Raw genomic sequence first — 15,941 nt, 5'->3', positions numbered from 1 at the left:
GTGAAGGATTGACTTACTGATTATGGTTAAATCAAGTGGACATAAATATATCTACAGTGAGGAGTGTGCAACTACTGATCTATAGTGGTATGTTTCGGTAGTTAACGAATATTGATTAATTCAGTTTAAAGAGTTTAGTCAATTAACCTCAAATCGTTGGAGCTCATGATCTGTAAGTCCATTAGGTTTATCTACTAGCTCGTAAAAGGATTAAACTTTAGAATAGCGTATTGAGAGAATTTGAAATGTTCAAACTCGATTTAGAGTTTGGATTATTATATTTGATATAATTGATGTTTAATTATCAAATTAAACATTACGATTTTAGAGAGTTGACAATATTTAAATCTGATTTAAATATTTAATGAGCTGTTTTATTAATTTGATATTTGATATTAAATTAGTTTAATTAATTTTCAATTTATTAATCATTAATTTTTGAATTTATATAATTCAAAATTGGATTAATTGTTTTTTTTGGATTTAGTAAATTTATAATTATAAAATTAGATTTATGATATTTATTTAATTTCAATTTCAATTTGAATTTGAATTTTTACATTTTTCAAATAATTCAATTTTGAATTGAGAAATTGGAAGTTTATGAAAGTGGGATAATCACACTTATTCCACTTTGAATAACACCTCAAGCCACTAAGTTGAATGGAATATGAAGTGGCTACTTCATGTTTAATCTCAACTGCATGATCTTCTTTGATATATTGAATTTTTAGATCAGATTGAATGACTAAGCAAACTAAAAATCAAAGAAAAGAAAATTCAGGTTTTCCTCTCTAGCTCAACTCTCAAAATCACTTCAAATTCCCCCTCAATTTGAAGACCACACTTTAATCTAAGGTCTGAGATTAGTACAGAAAATACTTGTAGTGGTCTACTACAATGATTGAAAAAGAATTCCATGGTGAATCTAATCAATTTGGGAGAATCATCAAAGGTTTGCAACCTTAATACATTAAAACTATGAATATGCATGCTAATTAACTAGAATTGATGTAGTTGGAGTGCTTAGATCCTTAACTGCTTTCATTTCTCCATCAATTGGTATCAGAGCATGTTTTAAGCCCTCGATTTGCGTTAATTTTAGTATTGTTAGCTTTAGGGCTTCAATCAAACCAAGTATTTTGATTATAACAAACTCAGATTTTTTGTACTAATATTTTCAATGTTTTAGAGTCACTATCTTGTAGAGCTCGGAAAGACGATTCTAACGCAATTTGAATCGCTCAAATCGGAGTTCAAACGAGAAAGTTATAAGCAAAAGAAGATTGGAGAGGAAATCCAATGTGGCAGTGACACGTGGCACCTTGCTGACGTGGCATCCGACGTAGCGACTGATGTGGCACACAAACGATCAATATTGATGACGTGGTAGCTGACGTGACGCTCCAACCGATCATTTTGCTGACGTGGCACATGATGTGCCAATGACGTGACGATTGTGGACGAATGAGATAATGACAAGTGGTGTCACCCAGCTTCACACGCAGACGCGCGCATGCGCCGCACGTGCCTGTGGTTTCTTCACAGAATGTAGCGCGTGACACTCAATCTTTTCCCCTGTGCGCGTGGTGCTCATATCATCCGGCTATTTTTTATTTTCATTTTTATTTTCTTATTTTTCTTTAATTTTCTGATCCAATTTTCTCCAAATTCTCACCAAATTTCAACCTTTTCAAATTTGATTTCCTTCCTAATTTTTCATCTTTCAAATCCTTTTTATTCTCCAAATCTCAATAATTCCAATCTTTGAAAATTCATTTTCAAATCCTTTCCTTTTCTATTTTTATTCAATCTCCACCCTTCATTTGCAATCATATCCAATGGCCAAAATTTATCCCCTTCGCCTATAAATTCGACTTGATTTTACTCATTGACACACCAAAAGCTATCAAGTCTTAAGCTCTCAATTCTCTCTACTCTCAAATTCTTGTCCTTCTTGCTCCTAAATTGGCCTAGAGTTAGTTTTGTGAGTATTTTTTTGAGTGCTCAACTTGTGTATTTAGCCTTCAAGAGGTAATATTGTGAGGTTTTCTTTTAATTTTTGGGAATTGTATTAAGGTGTGGGTACACCTTGGGTTGTGAGAAAAAGAAATTGGTTTGATCCTGAACCAATAAAAAGGATCTTGGGTTTCTCTTTAGCCTAGGGAAAAGATGGGTCATGTGTCGGTTTGGTCCTCACCTGCAAGCGGATCACTAAGTGAAATATCCAAGAAGGAGTCTTGGAGTGTGGAGTAGGCAATTTGCCGAACCACTATAATTCTCGGTGTTTTCTCTTCCTCTCTCTCTCTTTTATTTCTTATTTTCAAATTTTTTGCTTCTTGTCTTAGTTTTTTTTTTTTAATCTTTCCAAATTGCATGATTTAATTTTTAGTGTGTTATTTAAATTTATCCTTGATTAAATTGTCTTTAAATTTGAAGTCATCATAGCTTGCATGATTTAAATTTTGTCTTGCATAAATTTTCTTTAATCAAATTAATGGGTTAAATTTATTGAGCATTGTTTGAAGATAAAATTATTTTTTTAAAAAAAAAAAAATTGGTAGTCAACTCTATTCACCCCCTCTAGTGTTGCCTTTAGATCCTACAACTATGGTAGGAGTTTTTCACGAGTTGCATGAAATGGTTGCTGAAACGGATGTTTTTTGGATTTGGCATTTAAATTTCCCTTAAATTACAAATAATTGTTGCAATTGGCTCTTTGTTTATGGGTCTTAATGTGTGAGTAAGAGCCTATAAATTTATTAGAATCAATAGAGTTGCAATTAGCTTGTAATTGAAGAAAATTTGAAACATGCTCAACTACAAAATTTCAAAATTGAAGCTTCTGTCAGACAGCGTTGCAGTGCTACCTTCATAGTGTTACAACGCTGTTCTTCAGCCAGCCCAGAAACGAAGGTGTTATCGGCGTTGCAACATTGCTAATCCCAGCCCTATCGCATGCGCACCAAACGTTCAGTGGTTCAACTGAACCGATTTGACCGGTTTAGATCTTGGAGGTCCGGTTCAAGCGGTCCAGAGGCTTTTGGATTTTTTTTTTCAATTATTAATGTAATAATTAGTTTGCTTGCATGCTTAGAATGCCAAAACCAGTCTATTTTAGTTTGTGTTTAATTATTTATGCATTATGAATGTATGTTTAATTAAATTAAATATTGTATGTGCATAAAGTATGTCATGTAGATTTAAAATCGCACCATAGGAAGCATGTATCATGCATTGAAAGTATGTTGTAATATATTATAATATATCATATGCATGATTTAGGATTTTATATATTTAATATAATTGTTATATTAAAATGTGAGATGATTAATGTATTGGGATTGGTGTCCTAATTCTCCCGGAATCTTGTAGTTTGTAAACAGTTTGTACACGTTGTTATTTAATAAAATAAATGTTACTTGTATCCAATAAACTAAGATACGTAGTTATTTTATGTAAACTTAAGCATGTATGCGAGACATATAAGTGGATCATGCCTTAAGTAATAACCTAAATGGTCTGTAGTATAAGGACAAATGAGGAATACCTTATTCTGATGATACTACGGATATGGTCCACTTTGTAGATGTTTACAAGTGTTGTAAACTCCTACAGATGATCTAATCCTGACCATTCATGTGGAGACATGCGAGTAGGGGTGTCTTATACAAAGAGTTTGTATAACACCAGACCACGAGATGATTAGTCTCTTTATATAACGTTGTTGATAATTGAGACTTATATTTCACTAAAACGACCATAGGTGACATGACCTTAATCCTGAGTGTTTTGGGAACTCCTGCCTATGAGGGCGATCCTTTGATTAGTATGGGTGAGAGTGGCCAGATTGCCAACTCAACAAGCCTACCTTTTTGGGGATTTGTTTGATTGGGGAGTTGGGAACTCAGTTACACAAGATGAAATTCACTCATTCCCCAAAGTAGGGGTAAGTAGATAGATTGTTTCCTTAAGGGATGATTCCGGGTCTTGAACATAGTGACCACATATTCTCTTTGGAAGAAAGGACCCAATCATAGTAGGACTATGATTTATTGTTCATTAGAAGAATTAGTGGTACTTAAGAAGTTAGATGTAACTACAGAGGCAAAACGGTAAATTGGCCCAGTTTTACTTACGAGCGATTTGTGAAGGGTTATCGCACTGTTGATTGGTTATATAGACATAGAAATATATCTGTTGTGCGAAGAGTGTAGCTGTCGATCTTTAGTGGAGTGTCCGACAATTAACGGATGGTAGATCTCGTGACTAAAGAGTTTAGATGTACCGTTGGAGCTTCAAACTATAGGTCCATAAGGTCCCCTTGGTAGCTCAATGGATTCAAGTTGAGAATCAGTTTTTGGGTCTTCAAATTGACAAGAGGGAGTTTGATTATATATGATATAATTAAGCTGGTACAATTATATGTGATATAATTGGTTTTGATGTATGAGTGAATTCCATCTTATGTAGCTATGTTCCTAACTCCTCAATCAGATGAATCCCCAAAATGGTTGGCTTGTTGATCGGCGATCTGGCCACTTTCACCCATACAAATCAAAGGACCGCCCTCATAGGCAGAAGTTCACAACTCACTCAGAATTCAGGGCATGTTACCTATGGTTATCCTGGTGAAATGTAAGTTTCTATTATGAACGGTGTTATATAATGAGACTAAACATTTTGTGGTTCGATCTTATACAAACTCTCTTGTATAGAATATCCCCGCTCGCATGTCTAATACATGAATGATCAGGATCAAATCATTTGTAGTACTTTACAACAATTGTAACACCTACAAAACGGGCCATACTCGTAATGTCACCACGATAAGGTACCGACCTTATCCATCTACTATAGACCATTTAGGTTATCACTTAAACACGATTCACCTGTATATCTCCACATACATGTTTAAGTTATGATGATAACCTTGGATGTTTAGTTTATTGGTTTGGGGTTAATGCAATTAAAATATCACATATTTTATAGATAAAGTGAATAAAATATCAAATATTTTATTAATCACATAAAGAGTTTGTTCATACAATGTTTACAAACTGATGATGATAAGATTGTGCATCTATATAGAATTTCATGGAATGGTTTGCTACGCTTTGATTTTGTATTGACTATGGGCGATCTGGTAATTCTTAAGTTACGTTGCTGTGAAAATAACAGGATCCTATGTTTATATTCTGCACACTGAATATGATGACTAGGTTAATGTGAATATATGTTATTGTGAGGTTTAATGATTGACTGATGGATGCTTGAATTGATGGTGACTGTTGGCTTTCTTATCAGGCTGTGCACTTCTACGACTGATATGTGTTCCTTCGGGTTCACACCGATGACTGTTATGTGTTCCTTCAGGTTCACACCTATGACTGATATGTGATCCTTCAGGAGCATACTTATGACTGATATGCGTACCTTCGGGTTCATATTTACGACTGAATTGTGACCATTGGGCTCACCATGATCAATACGTGTACCTTCATAATACACGCCTATGACTGATATGTGTTCCTTCGGGATCACGTTTACGACTGATTTGTGACCCTTCGGGTTCACCACGATTGATATGCTGCAAGATATACATTGTTTCCTAGACAGAAAGGTTAATATGTTACCTAGAAGGCCTAATAGTGGGTCACCTATTGAGCATTTTATTGGGAATGTCCTAAAACTCGCAGTTCGTAATCATGGAAACATATTTTTTATCAATAAAAATATTATTGAAGCATTTATTCAATAAAAATGTTATCGAAATTGCATAATATAATAAAATTCCAATAAAGAATCCATGACTATAGTATGAATATTGTAACTTTATGTAGAGACATAAAAGAGAATCAAGTTATAATATATAGCCAAAAAGGTCTTTAAGTATATGGATGAGATTGGGTACCTTGTCTTGGGGACACTATGGATACGATCTACTTTTTATATCGATACAAATGACGTGATCCCGAAATCGTTCATGTGGAGACATGTGAGTGATAACGGGCAGAAATGCACGTTATTACAACGCAAAGATATAAAACAATGAAGGATTGCAATGGTAAAAATATGTAAAATCGTGTCCAAAAGCTTTGAGTTGAGAACATTGCGATCGCATACGTCCATCGCATTAAAGCAACTAATTTACGTATTTTGTGTAGGAAAATGCATTGGCGCAAGACAGAATTGCGATCCAAGGAATTCAGCGTCCGAGCGCATTAAGAGATTGCAACCGCAAAGCTATGCGATCGTTTGCGTTCGCGAAGATCTGCTCAAGAAGGTGGTTGCATAGAGACGGCGCATCGAGGTGAAAGCTTAATAAATCACGATGGGACAGAAAGCTAATGACGGTTGAATCCGAATTTAGTTGACAAGTTGTTAACGACACACTGTAGCAGGTACACTCAACTTTTCGGTGACAATTAATCGACGCATCATACAGAGATTTAATGACATCCCATCAGTGCAATCATTTGAGAGAAAAGCTTCTTCACCTTGATCTCTATAAATACCGAAGGTCACCTTCGTTAAAAGAGTTCGGTTCAGTTCCATTTTCAGCTGAGCCATATAGAGAGTTCACCAAAGCTGTTGTTCATAGTTTTCTTACACTTAGAAGACGGAGGTGAGTGAAGTGAGAAGACACCGGAAGATCGTTCCTGGTCAGCTCGAGAGAATGCCGGGAAGCGTCGGAGAAAGGACCAACTTTTGCGAAAGAAAGAATATTCATTTGGGCAGAGTAGAGAAAAACAGTGTAAAAGCCTTGGGAAGCAAGAAATTGCTACTAGGCTCCCTATCTTTATTTCCATTGTCATTCTGTACCTTGATTTCATTTATAGAATGGAACTGGCATCTCTACATCTGTTCACTCTCTTTACATTACGCATGAGTAACTAAACTACCGAATGGGTTGAGTAGCACTTAGCTAACATGACCTAAGATCTTTATTTTATGCGATCATCTTGTCTTATGTATCTGTCCAGCACTCTTTAGAGCTACTCAAGAGAGAGTCTAAAGAAAGAACCTAGACTTGATAGAGCCAGGTTAAAATTTAGACTTGAGAAAGCAAGATTAGATCCGCATAAGCAATAGATAGAGACTTAGAGATAAGTTCTGTTTGATAACATACATCGCATGCATCCTAGAAATAGGTTATAGTAGTATGCGGTCGCCTTGTATATGTGTGTGTCATGCATCATCGCATAGACAAGAGTAGAGGCTTAGACATAAGTCCTATAGACATCATCGTATACATTGCATGCGTCATAAAACTAGAAGATATAGCATTTGCATTGAGAGATGACTTGCTATTGTATGTATGTAGCATGATCGCATAACGTGAACGCAATCTTAGGAAGTGTTAGCTAAACCCTTTCTCACTTCGTTCCCCCGCATACTCATTGTCACTTTCGTTGTTATTAACTATTTTCTCAATTCCGCCGCATAGATCTTATACCTTAAACAAACATACCAATAAACCCATTGTTTTATTTATCACCGCAAAGTTATCAGAAATCATCATCGCATATTGTCTCCATAGTCCCTGTGTTCGACCCTGGGCTTACCAGGCAACCTAGTAGAATTTATACTTGGATTTTGCTAGGAAAACTTGCATGCACAACGCATACACCACCATCGCATTATACACCATAATTTCATCATATTCACAATGCATCAGTGAGTAGGGGCATTCTATGCAAAAGAGATTTGCATAAGACCGGACTACGAAATAGTCACTTTTTTTTTATAATAACCGTTTACTGTTAAAACTGACTATTTCAAATAGATAAACTAGGGTAACTCGATCTTAATCATGAGTTAACTATGAACTCCTGTTTGTTTGGGATTATCCTTTGATCTACATAGGTGAGAGTCGTTTCACAACACTGCTCAACAAGCTCCCATTTTGGGGATAAGACCGGATAGATAGCTGGGGACATAGTCCTGCAAGATGGAATTGGCTCCTACCCGTTTTAGAGTTAGCAGAGAGGTTGTTCCCTTAAGTACTGATTTCTGATCTTGAACAACAAGGTCTCGCCTTCTCATGGTCGAGAGGGACATGATTTATTAGTTGGACTATAAACCAATTGTTCAATAGATGATCATTTGGAGCTTAAAAAGCAAGATGTATTTATAGGGGTAAAACGGTAATTTTGACCCAACTGTAAATACGAATGACCTGTGAATGATCGACTTACTGATTATGGTTAAATCAAGTGGATAGAAATATATCTACAGTGAGAAGAGTGCAAACATCGAGCTATAGTGGTATATCTTGGTCGTTAACGAATATTGATTAACTCGGGTTAAAGTGTTTAACCGATTAATCTCAAATCGTTGAAGTTCATAATCTATAGGACCATAAGGTCCCTCTACTAGCTCGTAAAACATTACACCTTGGATTAGAAAATTAAGTGAACTTGAAGTGTTTAAAATTTGAAATTAGGGTTTTAAATTTGAAATGTTCAAATTCAATTTTAGGGTTTGGATAATTATATTCGATATAATTAAACGTTTTATTTTATCGAAATTAAACGTATTTAGAAAGTTTAAAATATTTAAATATTAATTTAGATATTGATTACATGAATAAGGATTCATGTTTAAATTAGGAATTTTATTAATTTAATATTTGATATTAAATTAATAATTAATTAAATAAATTTGTTTAATTAATTAAATTAAAATTAATTTCATTTTTTAAGAAATTCAATTTTTTTGGAAAATTTAATTTTAAATTATGTTTAATTTAATTTTAGATTAATTATTTTTGAGAAATGAATATGAAAGTAGGAAAATCTAACATTTGATATTGATAGTGGAGTTTTTCACTTTTTGACACCTTGCTCACTCACTTAGTACTAATTAAGGTGTCAATTAGTTGAATGTGTGAGTGCTTGCATGTTTCAGCTTGTTAAATACCTCATAATTCAAATTTATGAAGTTCATGTAATTGAAAATTTGTGAAATTTTCTACCATAATCCTTTTACTCTCAAAAACCCTCTCAAACCCTTTCAATTTCAACTCAATTGAGAGTTTCCACCACTCAATCCAAGGCCAAGGATAGTAGAGAAGACTCTCTTGGTAGTCTACTAAAGTATTGGAGATCAATTTCACGGAATTCAACAAGGATTTGAAGTAATTCTACAAAGGTATACTATCATGAAATCATATTTTGTAAAATTGTTTTTAGCATGCTTTTGTAACTTAAATTAAGTGTAATTAGAATGCTTAATGATTTTGTTTGTTTCCGCTTTATGCTTGTTTATCCTATCACATTTCATACTCACGCTTCCTTATGTTATGTTTTTTAGGTAAAGACAAAGATCATACCAGGCGCATGGCGATGAGATCTGTTGAAGGTGTCATAAGGGAATAGGTGCCAAGGCTTTCGCTCAATGTCAAGTTTTTAAAAGACATTGAATGTATTTTCATTTAGAACGATCGGGTTTGGAGATTTTTTGACATTTAAATGTTTAGTTTTGTTTAAAGTTATTTTTAGGGACCCCGAACCAAATCTTATTTTTGTTATTTATGTATTTAGAAAATTATTATTTTACATTAATATTGTCAATTGATTTTTACGATAAAAATTGCATGAATAATAGTAATGACCCAGTTAGAGATCTCAAAAAGTCCGATAATTATAAATTAAGAATAAAAAGTTTTGATTTTTCTTTGATTTCTTATTTTATTTGACTATATTTCTGCAAAAAATGTAGTATGTTAATTGTTGTTTATTATTCCAAAAAAGAAAGAAAGAAAAAAAGAAAAACTTTAAAAATTAAAAGAACAAAAATTGTAATCCATATTTTATTTAACACAAAAATAGATAGAATTATTTAATAAAATATTTCAAAACAAAAATAGTCATAAAAAAGTAGATTATTTAGAATTCAAAATACTGCACCATGTACCCCTCAACTCTGCATCCCAGACAGACATATAAATTCAGACCAAAAAACTCTTATCTCAAACACAAACATATAAAGTCCATACATCATATCTCAACTCAGCACCCTAAATAACCTCTTAGTGTTAATTTTTCTTCTTCATCGTTCTCTTTATTCCTGAGTTTAATGAATTTTCTATTTTTAAAAATTATAGGTTTTAAAAAAAAAAATCTAAAAAGGGGATCATCTGAATTTGTTGAATGATTCAGCCAACTTTCACTTGGCATATTTGTTTTTTTAAACTGATTTTTTTTTAAAAAAATTACTGGAATCTAAATATTGAAATTTATGAATAAACAATTATTTTTATTTTTAGGTTTTCAGTATATCTAGGAATCTATTATTTTTAATTTTATGTCTTCCATGCAATAACCCAATGTCCTATAAGAGACTTTAGAATATATTTATAGTCTTAGCATTTTAATCATACACAATTATTTTTTTTTAAAAAAAAGGAGAAATATGGATCTATTAATTTTTGAAATATTATTTGATATTTTATCCTCTAATCTATATTTTAGTTGGAATTTATAAAATCACTTTTTTCTATCTTGCATTAATTAATAATTATATCAATTCAAACGGTAAACTTTGATAAAGTATCACTTTAGTCATTCTATTACGTTCTCTTTGGATAAGCATCATGTGAGATGCCTAGTTTTATCATTTAAATACTAAACTTCAATAAAAGAATCAATTTGACCTCGCAATTATAATTTATTTTGAAAATCATCCATGCATCCACAATCATCTATTTTGTTAATCTCACGTGTCTATAACTCTACACACAAGTAATAAATTGAGTATTAACGATCATCAAAGATAATTTTAATTAAAAAAATATCTAAATTGATTTATGATAATATAAAAATACTTATTAAATCAATTATAAATCTCAAATAAATTTTTTTTATTCTTTTTATAATATATACGGTAGAAAAATCTAACCTCAAACTCGTCAATTGAATTATGCTCATTTATGTCTAACTGAATATATTTTAATCCTAATTCGTAAAAAGATATAAATGGATTAGATATAACTATAGTTTCATAGTTTGATTTTCTGTACAACATCCAAAATTTACGGGTAGAATTGGTTAATTTTCCCGAGAAAAAAATGCCAATAGCTGAACACGGTCGTCGCTAGACCCGTCCGCAGAGGATCACATCTCGTAGAAACTAGGTATCCGTCAATGTCAACGACTCAACCCCCATTTTTCTCTCACATTTTTTTTTTCTTTTTGGCCTTTTCTCTCTCACATTCAATAATTGTTAATCCTTATGGTAGTCTCTTCCCCTGAATTTGCGCCCCTTTCTTCAAAATTCCTCTCATAAAAAGAAGCTTTCCCAACATTCATTCATTCCACAAGCTCCTACGCACTGAAAATCTGAACCCATAAAAATCATGGACGGTGAACGGAGAGTCGGCGTCGCGGTGGATTTCTCCCCCTGCAGCAGAAAAGCACTCAAATGGGCTATCGACAACGTTATACGCAAGGGCGATTACCTAGTTCTCATCACCGTTCGTCCCGAAGGCGATTATGAAGACGGCGAGATGCAGCTCTGGCAAACCACCGGATCTCGTATGATTTCTCTTCCTTTGTCTCTTTTGATCATCGGAGATATACACCGCATGTGCATGCATTTCTGCGATCGCATCAATACCTTTTTCCTTAGAAATTATTCGGCGTTGATTTCGTTTTCGGTTTGATTTTTCTGTTTCTCGATGATGATCTACGGTTGTTTGTAATTTTCGATTTATGTTTGTTTACTGTTTCGTAGCGCTTATTCCTCTGGTTGAGTTTTCTGATCCTCACACCATGAAGAAGTACGGGGTTAAGCCTGATGCTGAAACTATGGACATTGTGACGACGGCGGCCTCTCAGAAGGAGGTGATTTTTCCTTTCTTTGTATCTACCTTCAAAGTTGAAAGGAAAATGCAAACCAAAAGAGAATTGATTTACGTGATTCACTGATAGTCTATTACCTACGTTCACGGTAGAGCGCCAATTAACGGATTCAAGGCAATTCCAAATGTTTATCGTTTTGTTTTTATTTCTTTGTTGCTCATTGGAATCTTTCAGTAATGGAACAGATCACTGTGTTGCTTAAAATTTATTGGGGAGATCCTCGTGAGAAGATTTGTGAAGCAATTGATAACATTCCTATTACCTGTCTCATTATTGGGAACAGAGGTCTTGGCAAGCTTAAGAGGTAAGAACATGAATTCTCTTTCTGTTGTTTAAATCATAAGATATGATGTTAAAGAAGCTTTTTTTAGTTGATTTAATTAACAAGAAAGGTTTGGCTAATTCTTCCAAAATATTGTTTTCTTTACTGTTGCTCATGAATTGGCTTTTACACCCATGTGAAAGGCCTGTACTAGTTAAAATCACTTTAACATTTTCAAAAATCTCTCCAAATCATGTTTTTAACCCTTCAAAATGAAAAATATATGAAAATTGCATTTAAAAGTGTAAAATGAAATATTAAATTAATTTTGAGTGATTAAAGGTGTGTTTCTGGAATGATTTTTAACACGAAATCACTCCCAAACATGCACAAAAGCCGTTCTTGGTTAGAAAATGCAAGTGTTCAGAATTTATTGTGTTTTAGAAGAAATGAGATGAGTTCTTAAAACTGATAAAAATGGTTCTATATATAGACCAAATTTCTGAAACTACTTTTGTAGAAAACATATCTAATAGTCCCTGGATCTTCATTGTACTTCTTTAATCATGGGCTGAATTGGGCATTTTACTTCGCTCATTTGCTAAGTTTTTTAAAACTAAGCTTATATTGACTAAGGCCCCATTTACTACTTACACAGTTACCCTTATTAGTTTTTGTTTATTATTGTTTACTTTTATAAATGTTATCAAAGTCTAAACCAAAATGTGAAAATTAAAAAGAAAAGGTAGTTTTTAAAAATTTGTTCGTCTTTGGAATTTTGGTAAGATTCCCAAAAAAGATTTTAAAAATTGTAAAAAATTTGGGAGAAAACAAACAAAATTTAAAAAACCCAAATAGTTATCAAATGAGCCTAAAAATTTGAAACGTTTGGAATTGTAATGAAAAATAGTGTCCTGTTCGCTTGAACTTATATTGAGATAGATTGAATGGTCATACATTTGTAACTGTAAAAATATGTTTAGATAACTGTTTAAATATATTATGAAGCTCTTTTCTTTTTTCAGTCATAGATTTGTGAATGGTGTATTCCAGTGTCACTTCAAATATGGTTCCCATAATAGTTCCTAGATACCTTAAAGGCTACCTTTTCAAACTTTAGCGAATACGTTACCAACAACTTTTGTAACATGTTGGATAATATGGGTCAGACAGTTGACTCATGAAAATAGGTGACGTTTAACGCCAATCTAGATATAACTAGAAACCAAATTCGTTAAAGAAACTGGCTTTCCTGATTCCAATAGAATGGAAATTGAAACCAATCAACTTTGCTGTTTTGAATTTGATGAAAGTTGTGTATGCAATACTTTTACAGGGCCATATTGGGGAGTGTAAGCAACTATGTAGTGAACAATGGTTCTTGTCCAGTCACTGTGGTGAAGAAAGCAGATAATGAGAACTGATCATCTCAGACCACGGCACTCTTAAAATCTACATTTTCCCATTCAAATTTTCTTATTGTAAGATGGTGATTATTATGTTTTGTGATTTTGTAATGTATATGTTGTTGGTCTGGCCTTAGTTGCCGTGTGGTTTTTATGTTTGTCAAATAATGAGAGCTTTTATGGGCTGCAATAGGATGGTTTAGAGGTTGTTTGACAGTGTTCTTGAAAACAATTTTCTGTGGAATAACAATTTAGTAAAAACATGTCTGCCTTGACTTGTTCTAAGGTCAAATTACACACTAAACTTGTCTATTTAGTTCCTTCTGAAAATGGTCTAACTGGTCCATCTTTGAACTTTTAGAAGCAATAGGATTTTTTGTTTGATCGATTCTTAAGCTATTAAAGATTTTATATATATATTCACATAATTTATTTGACATAAAATTGTAAGTTTAGATCCCATCAGACAAAATTCACTTATTTTAAAGTAAGTGGGAAAAAATGATTTTTTATTTTTAAGGGACTTTTTGGAACAATGATTATTTTAAGACTATAATAATCACCTTCCTTATGTGCTACACTAAATATTATTTCAAAACCTCTATTTGTTACAATATTTATTATTCACTACAGTTTTTACTATTTTACCTTCATCAATTGTTTTTTGCTACAATGTTTATTATTTACTTCTCAAGCTAAAATAGTTCACACCTTAAATATGTACTATTATAATTCAAATTAGAATAATCTACATTTTCAGCACAAATTATTGTAATCCAATTATAATAATCTAGTACTATAATAACCAACTCCTTAAATATTTCATGTTCGTAAATTTATTTAAAATTTATTTTGGTCTTTCAAAATATATAATAATTAATATCTTAAATCTCCCTTTTCATTTTTGGGAGTTGGGAAGTCATTATTTTTTTACATATAAAAGCGTTTTGGTATAAAACTTAAGGAAAGAAACTATTTTAAAAAATATATATTATTATTATTAAATAAAAAGAACTGTTGTATTATTTTTAATTGAAGAGAATGTATTTTTTTTTAGTAATCAATTTTGATTTGGTCTGTATAATCAAAAGAATGTTTGGAAATTTTTATGAAATTTATATTGGATTTGGTTTTTTGATGTAAAAATATGTCGATGGGATATATTTACAAAATACAAAGCTATCAATTAAAAGAAATTATTGTGAACTTGAGGAACACAATTGAGAATCCATATACCAATAAAATATAATACTAAAATAAATATAATATAATAATAAATTAAATTAAATTAACAAAATGTAAAATAAGAAAATTTTCTAAATTCTCCGTTTTCTCCAATTTCCATGGATTTTGCCCAATGTGTGTCTTATAAGCTCCACCAAATGTCTTTATTTATATGCTAAATGGCAAACAAGAGATGATTTATTTGGACACTAAGAATAAGTATTTACAAAATGCATGACAACAAACATGGGGTGTAGAGAGAGTGACATTTGGCTTTTGACACTAAAGAATAGGTAACTATTTACACATAATTAGTAATATTTATAATACACCCCCTTAGATACCCATTATATATATATATATATATATATATATATATATATAATTTACTAGGAAAAAACTAATTGAGGAAAAAATCCTAGTGAAAGAAAAATAATATATTTAATATAATCTAATACTCTTAAAAAGAATAAAGTATATTTACTCTTCTCTTGGAAACATCACTTGAGATCTCTAAGTCGTCGCATTCCAATGTTATGCACAAATTTCTCAAACGTTGTGGTTGGTAATGATTTTGTGTATAAGTTTGTCAAGTTATCGTTCGAACAAATTTGTTGCACATTGATATCACCATTTTCTTCAAGATCATGAGTGTAAAAAAATTGTGGTGAAATATGGTTTGTTTATCTCGTTTAATATATCCTTCTTTGACTTAGGATATACATGTTGTGTTGTCTTCGTATAATATCGTTGGAGAATTTTTACTAAAAGACAAACCACGTGTTCTACGAATGTGCAGGGTCATTGATTTTAGCCATATACATTCTCAACTAGCCTTGCGAATTGCAAGAATTTCAGCATGATTTAAGGAAGTGGTTGTTATGGTATGTTTCATTGATCGTCATGATAGCAGTTCTTCCACATGTGAAAAGATAACATGTTTGTGATCTAGCTTTGTGTGGATTAGATAAATATCCAAAATATGTATAACCAACTAGATTAAAGTTTGATTTGTTTGAATAAAACAAACCCATGTCAATTGTTCCTCAGAGATAATGGAGTATATGTCTAATACCTTTCCAATATCTTTTTGTTGGAAAAGAACTATATCTTGCTAATAAATTTACTAAAAATGCAATATCTTGTCTTGTATTATCAGCAAGATACATAAGTGCACTAATT

The 15,941-nt window shown here is 32.2% G+C and overlaps 1 protein-coding gene across 1 annotated transcript; it reads left to right on the top strand.

The window, feature by feature from the left end:
• Nucleotides 1-11,209: 11,209 nt before the first annotated feature.
• On the top strand, nt 11,210-13,839 carry LOC120079269 (universal stress protein PHOS32). Its single transcript, XM_039033445.1, has 4 exons — nt 11,210-11,540; nt 11,740-11,849; nt 12,053-12,171; nt 13,466-13,839. Exons 1-4 carry the CDS (start codon nt 11,363-11,365, stop codon nt 13,551-13,553), a joined length of 495 nt encoding a protein of 164 aa, XP_038889373.1. The 5' UTR covers nt 11,210-11,362; the 3' UTR covers nt 13,554-13,839.
• Nucleotides 13,840-15,941: the final 2,102 nt, after the last annotated feature.

The sequence above is a fragment of the Benincasa hispida genome, chromosome 1, assembly GCF_009727055.1.
Source record: "Benincasa hispida cultivar B227 chromosome 1, ASM972705v1, whole genome shotgun sequence".
Lineage (NCBI taxonomy): Eukaryota > Viridiplantae > Streptophyta > Magnoliopsida > Cucurbitales > Cucurbitaceae > Benincasa > Benincasa hispida.
This window is presented reverse-complemented; position numbering and strand designations above follow the sequence as displayed.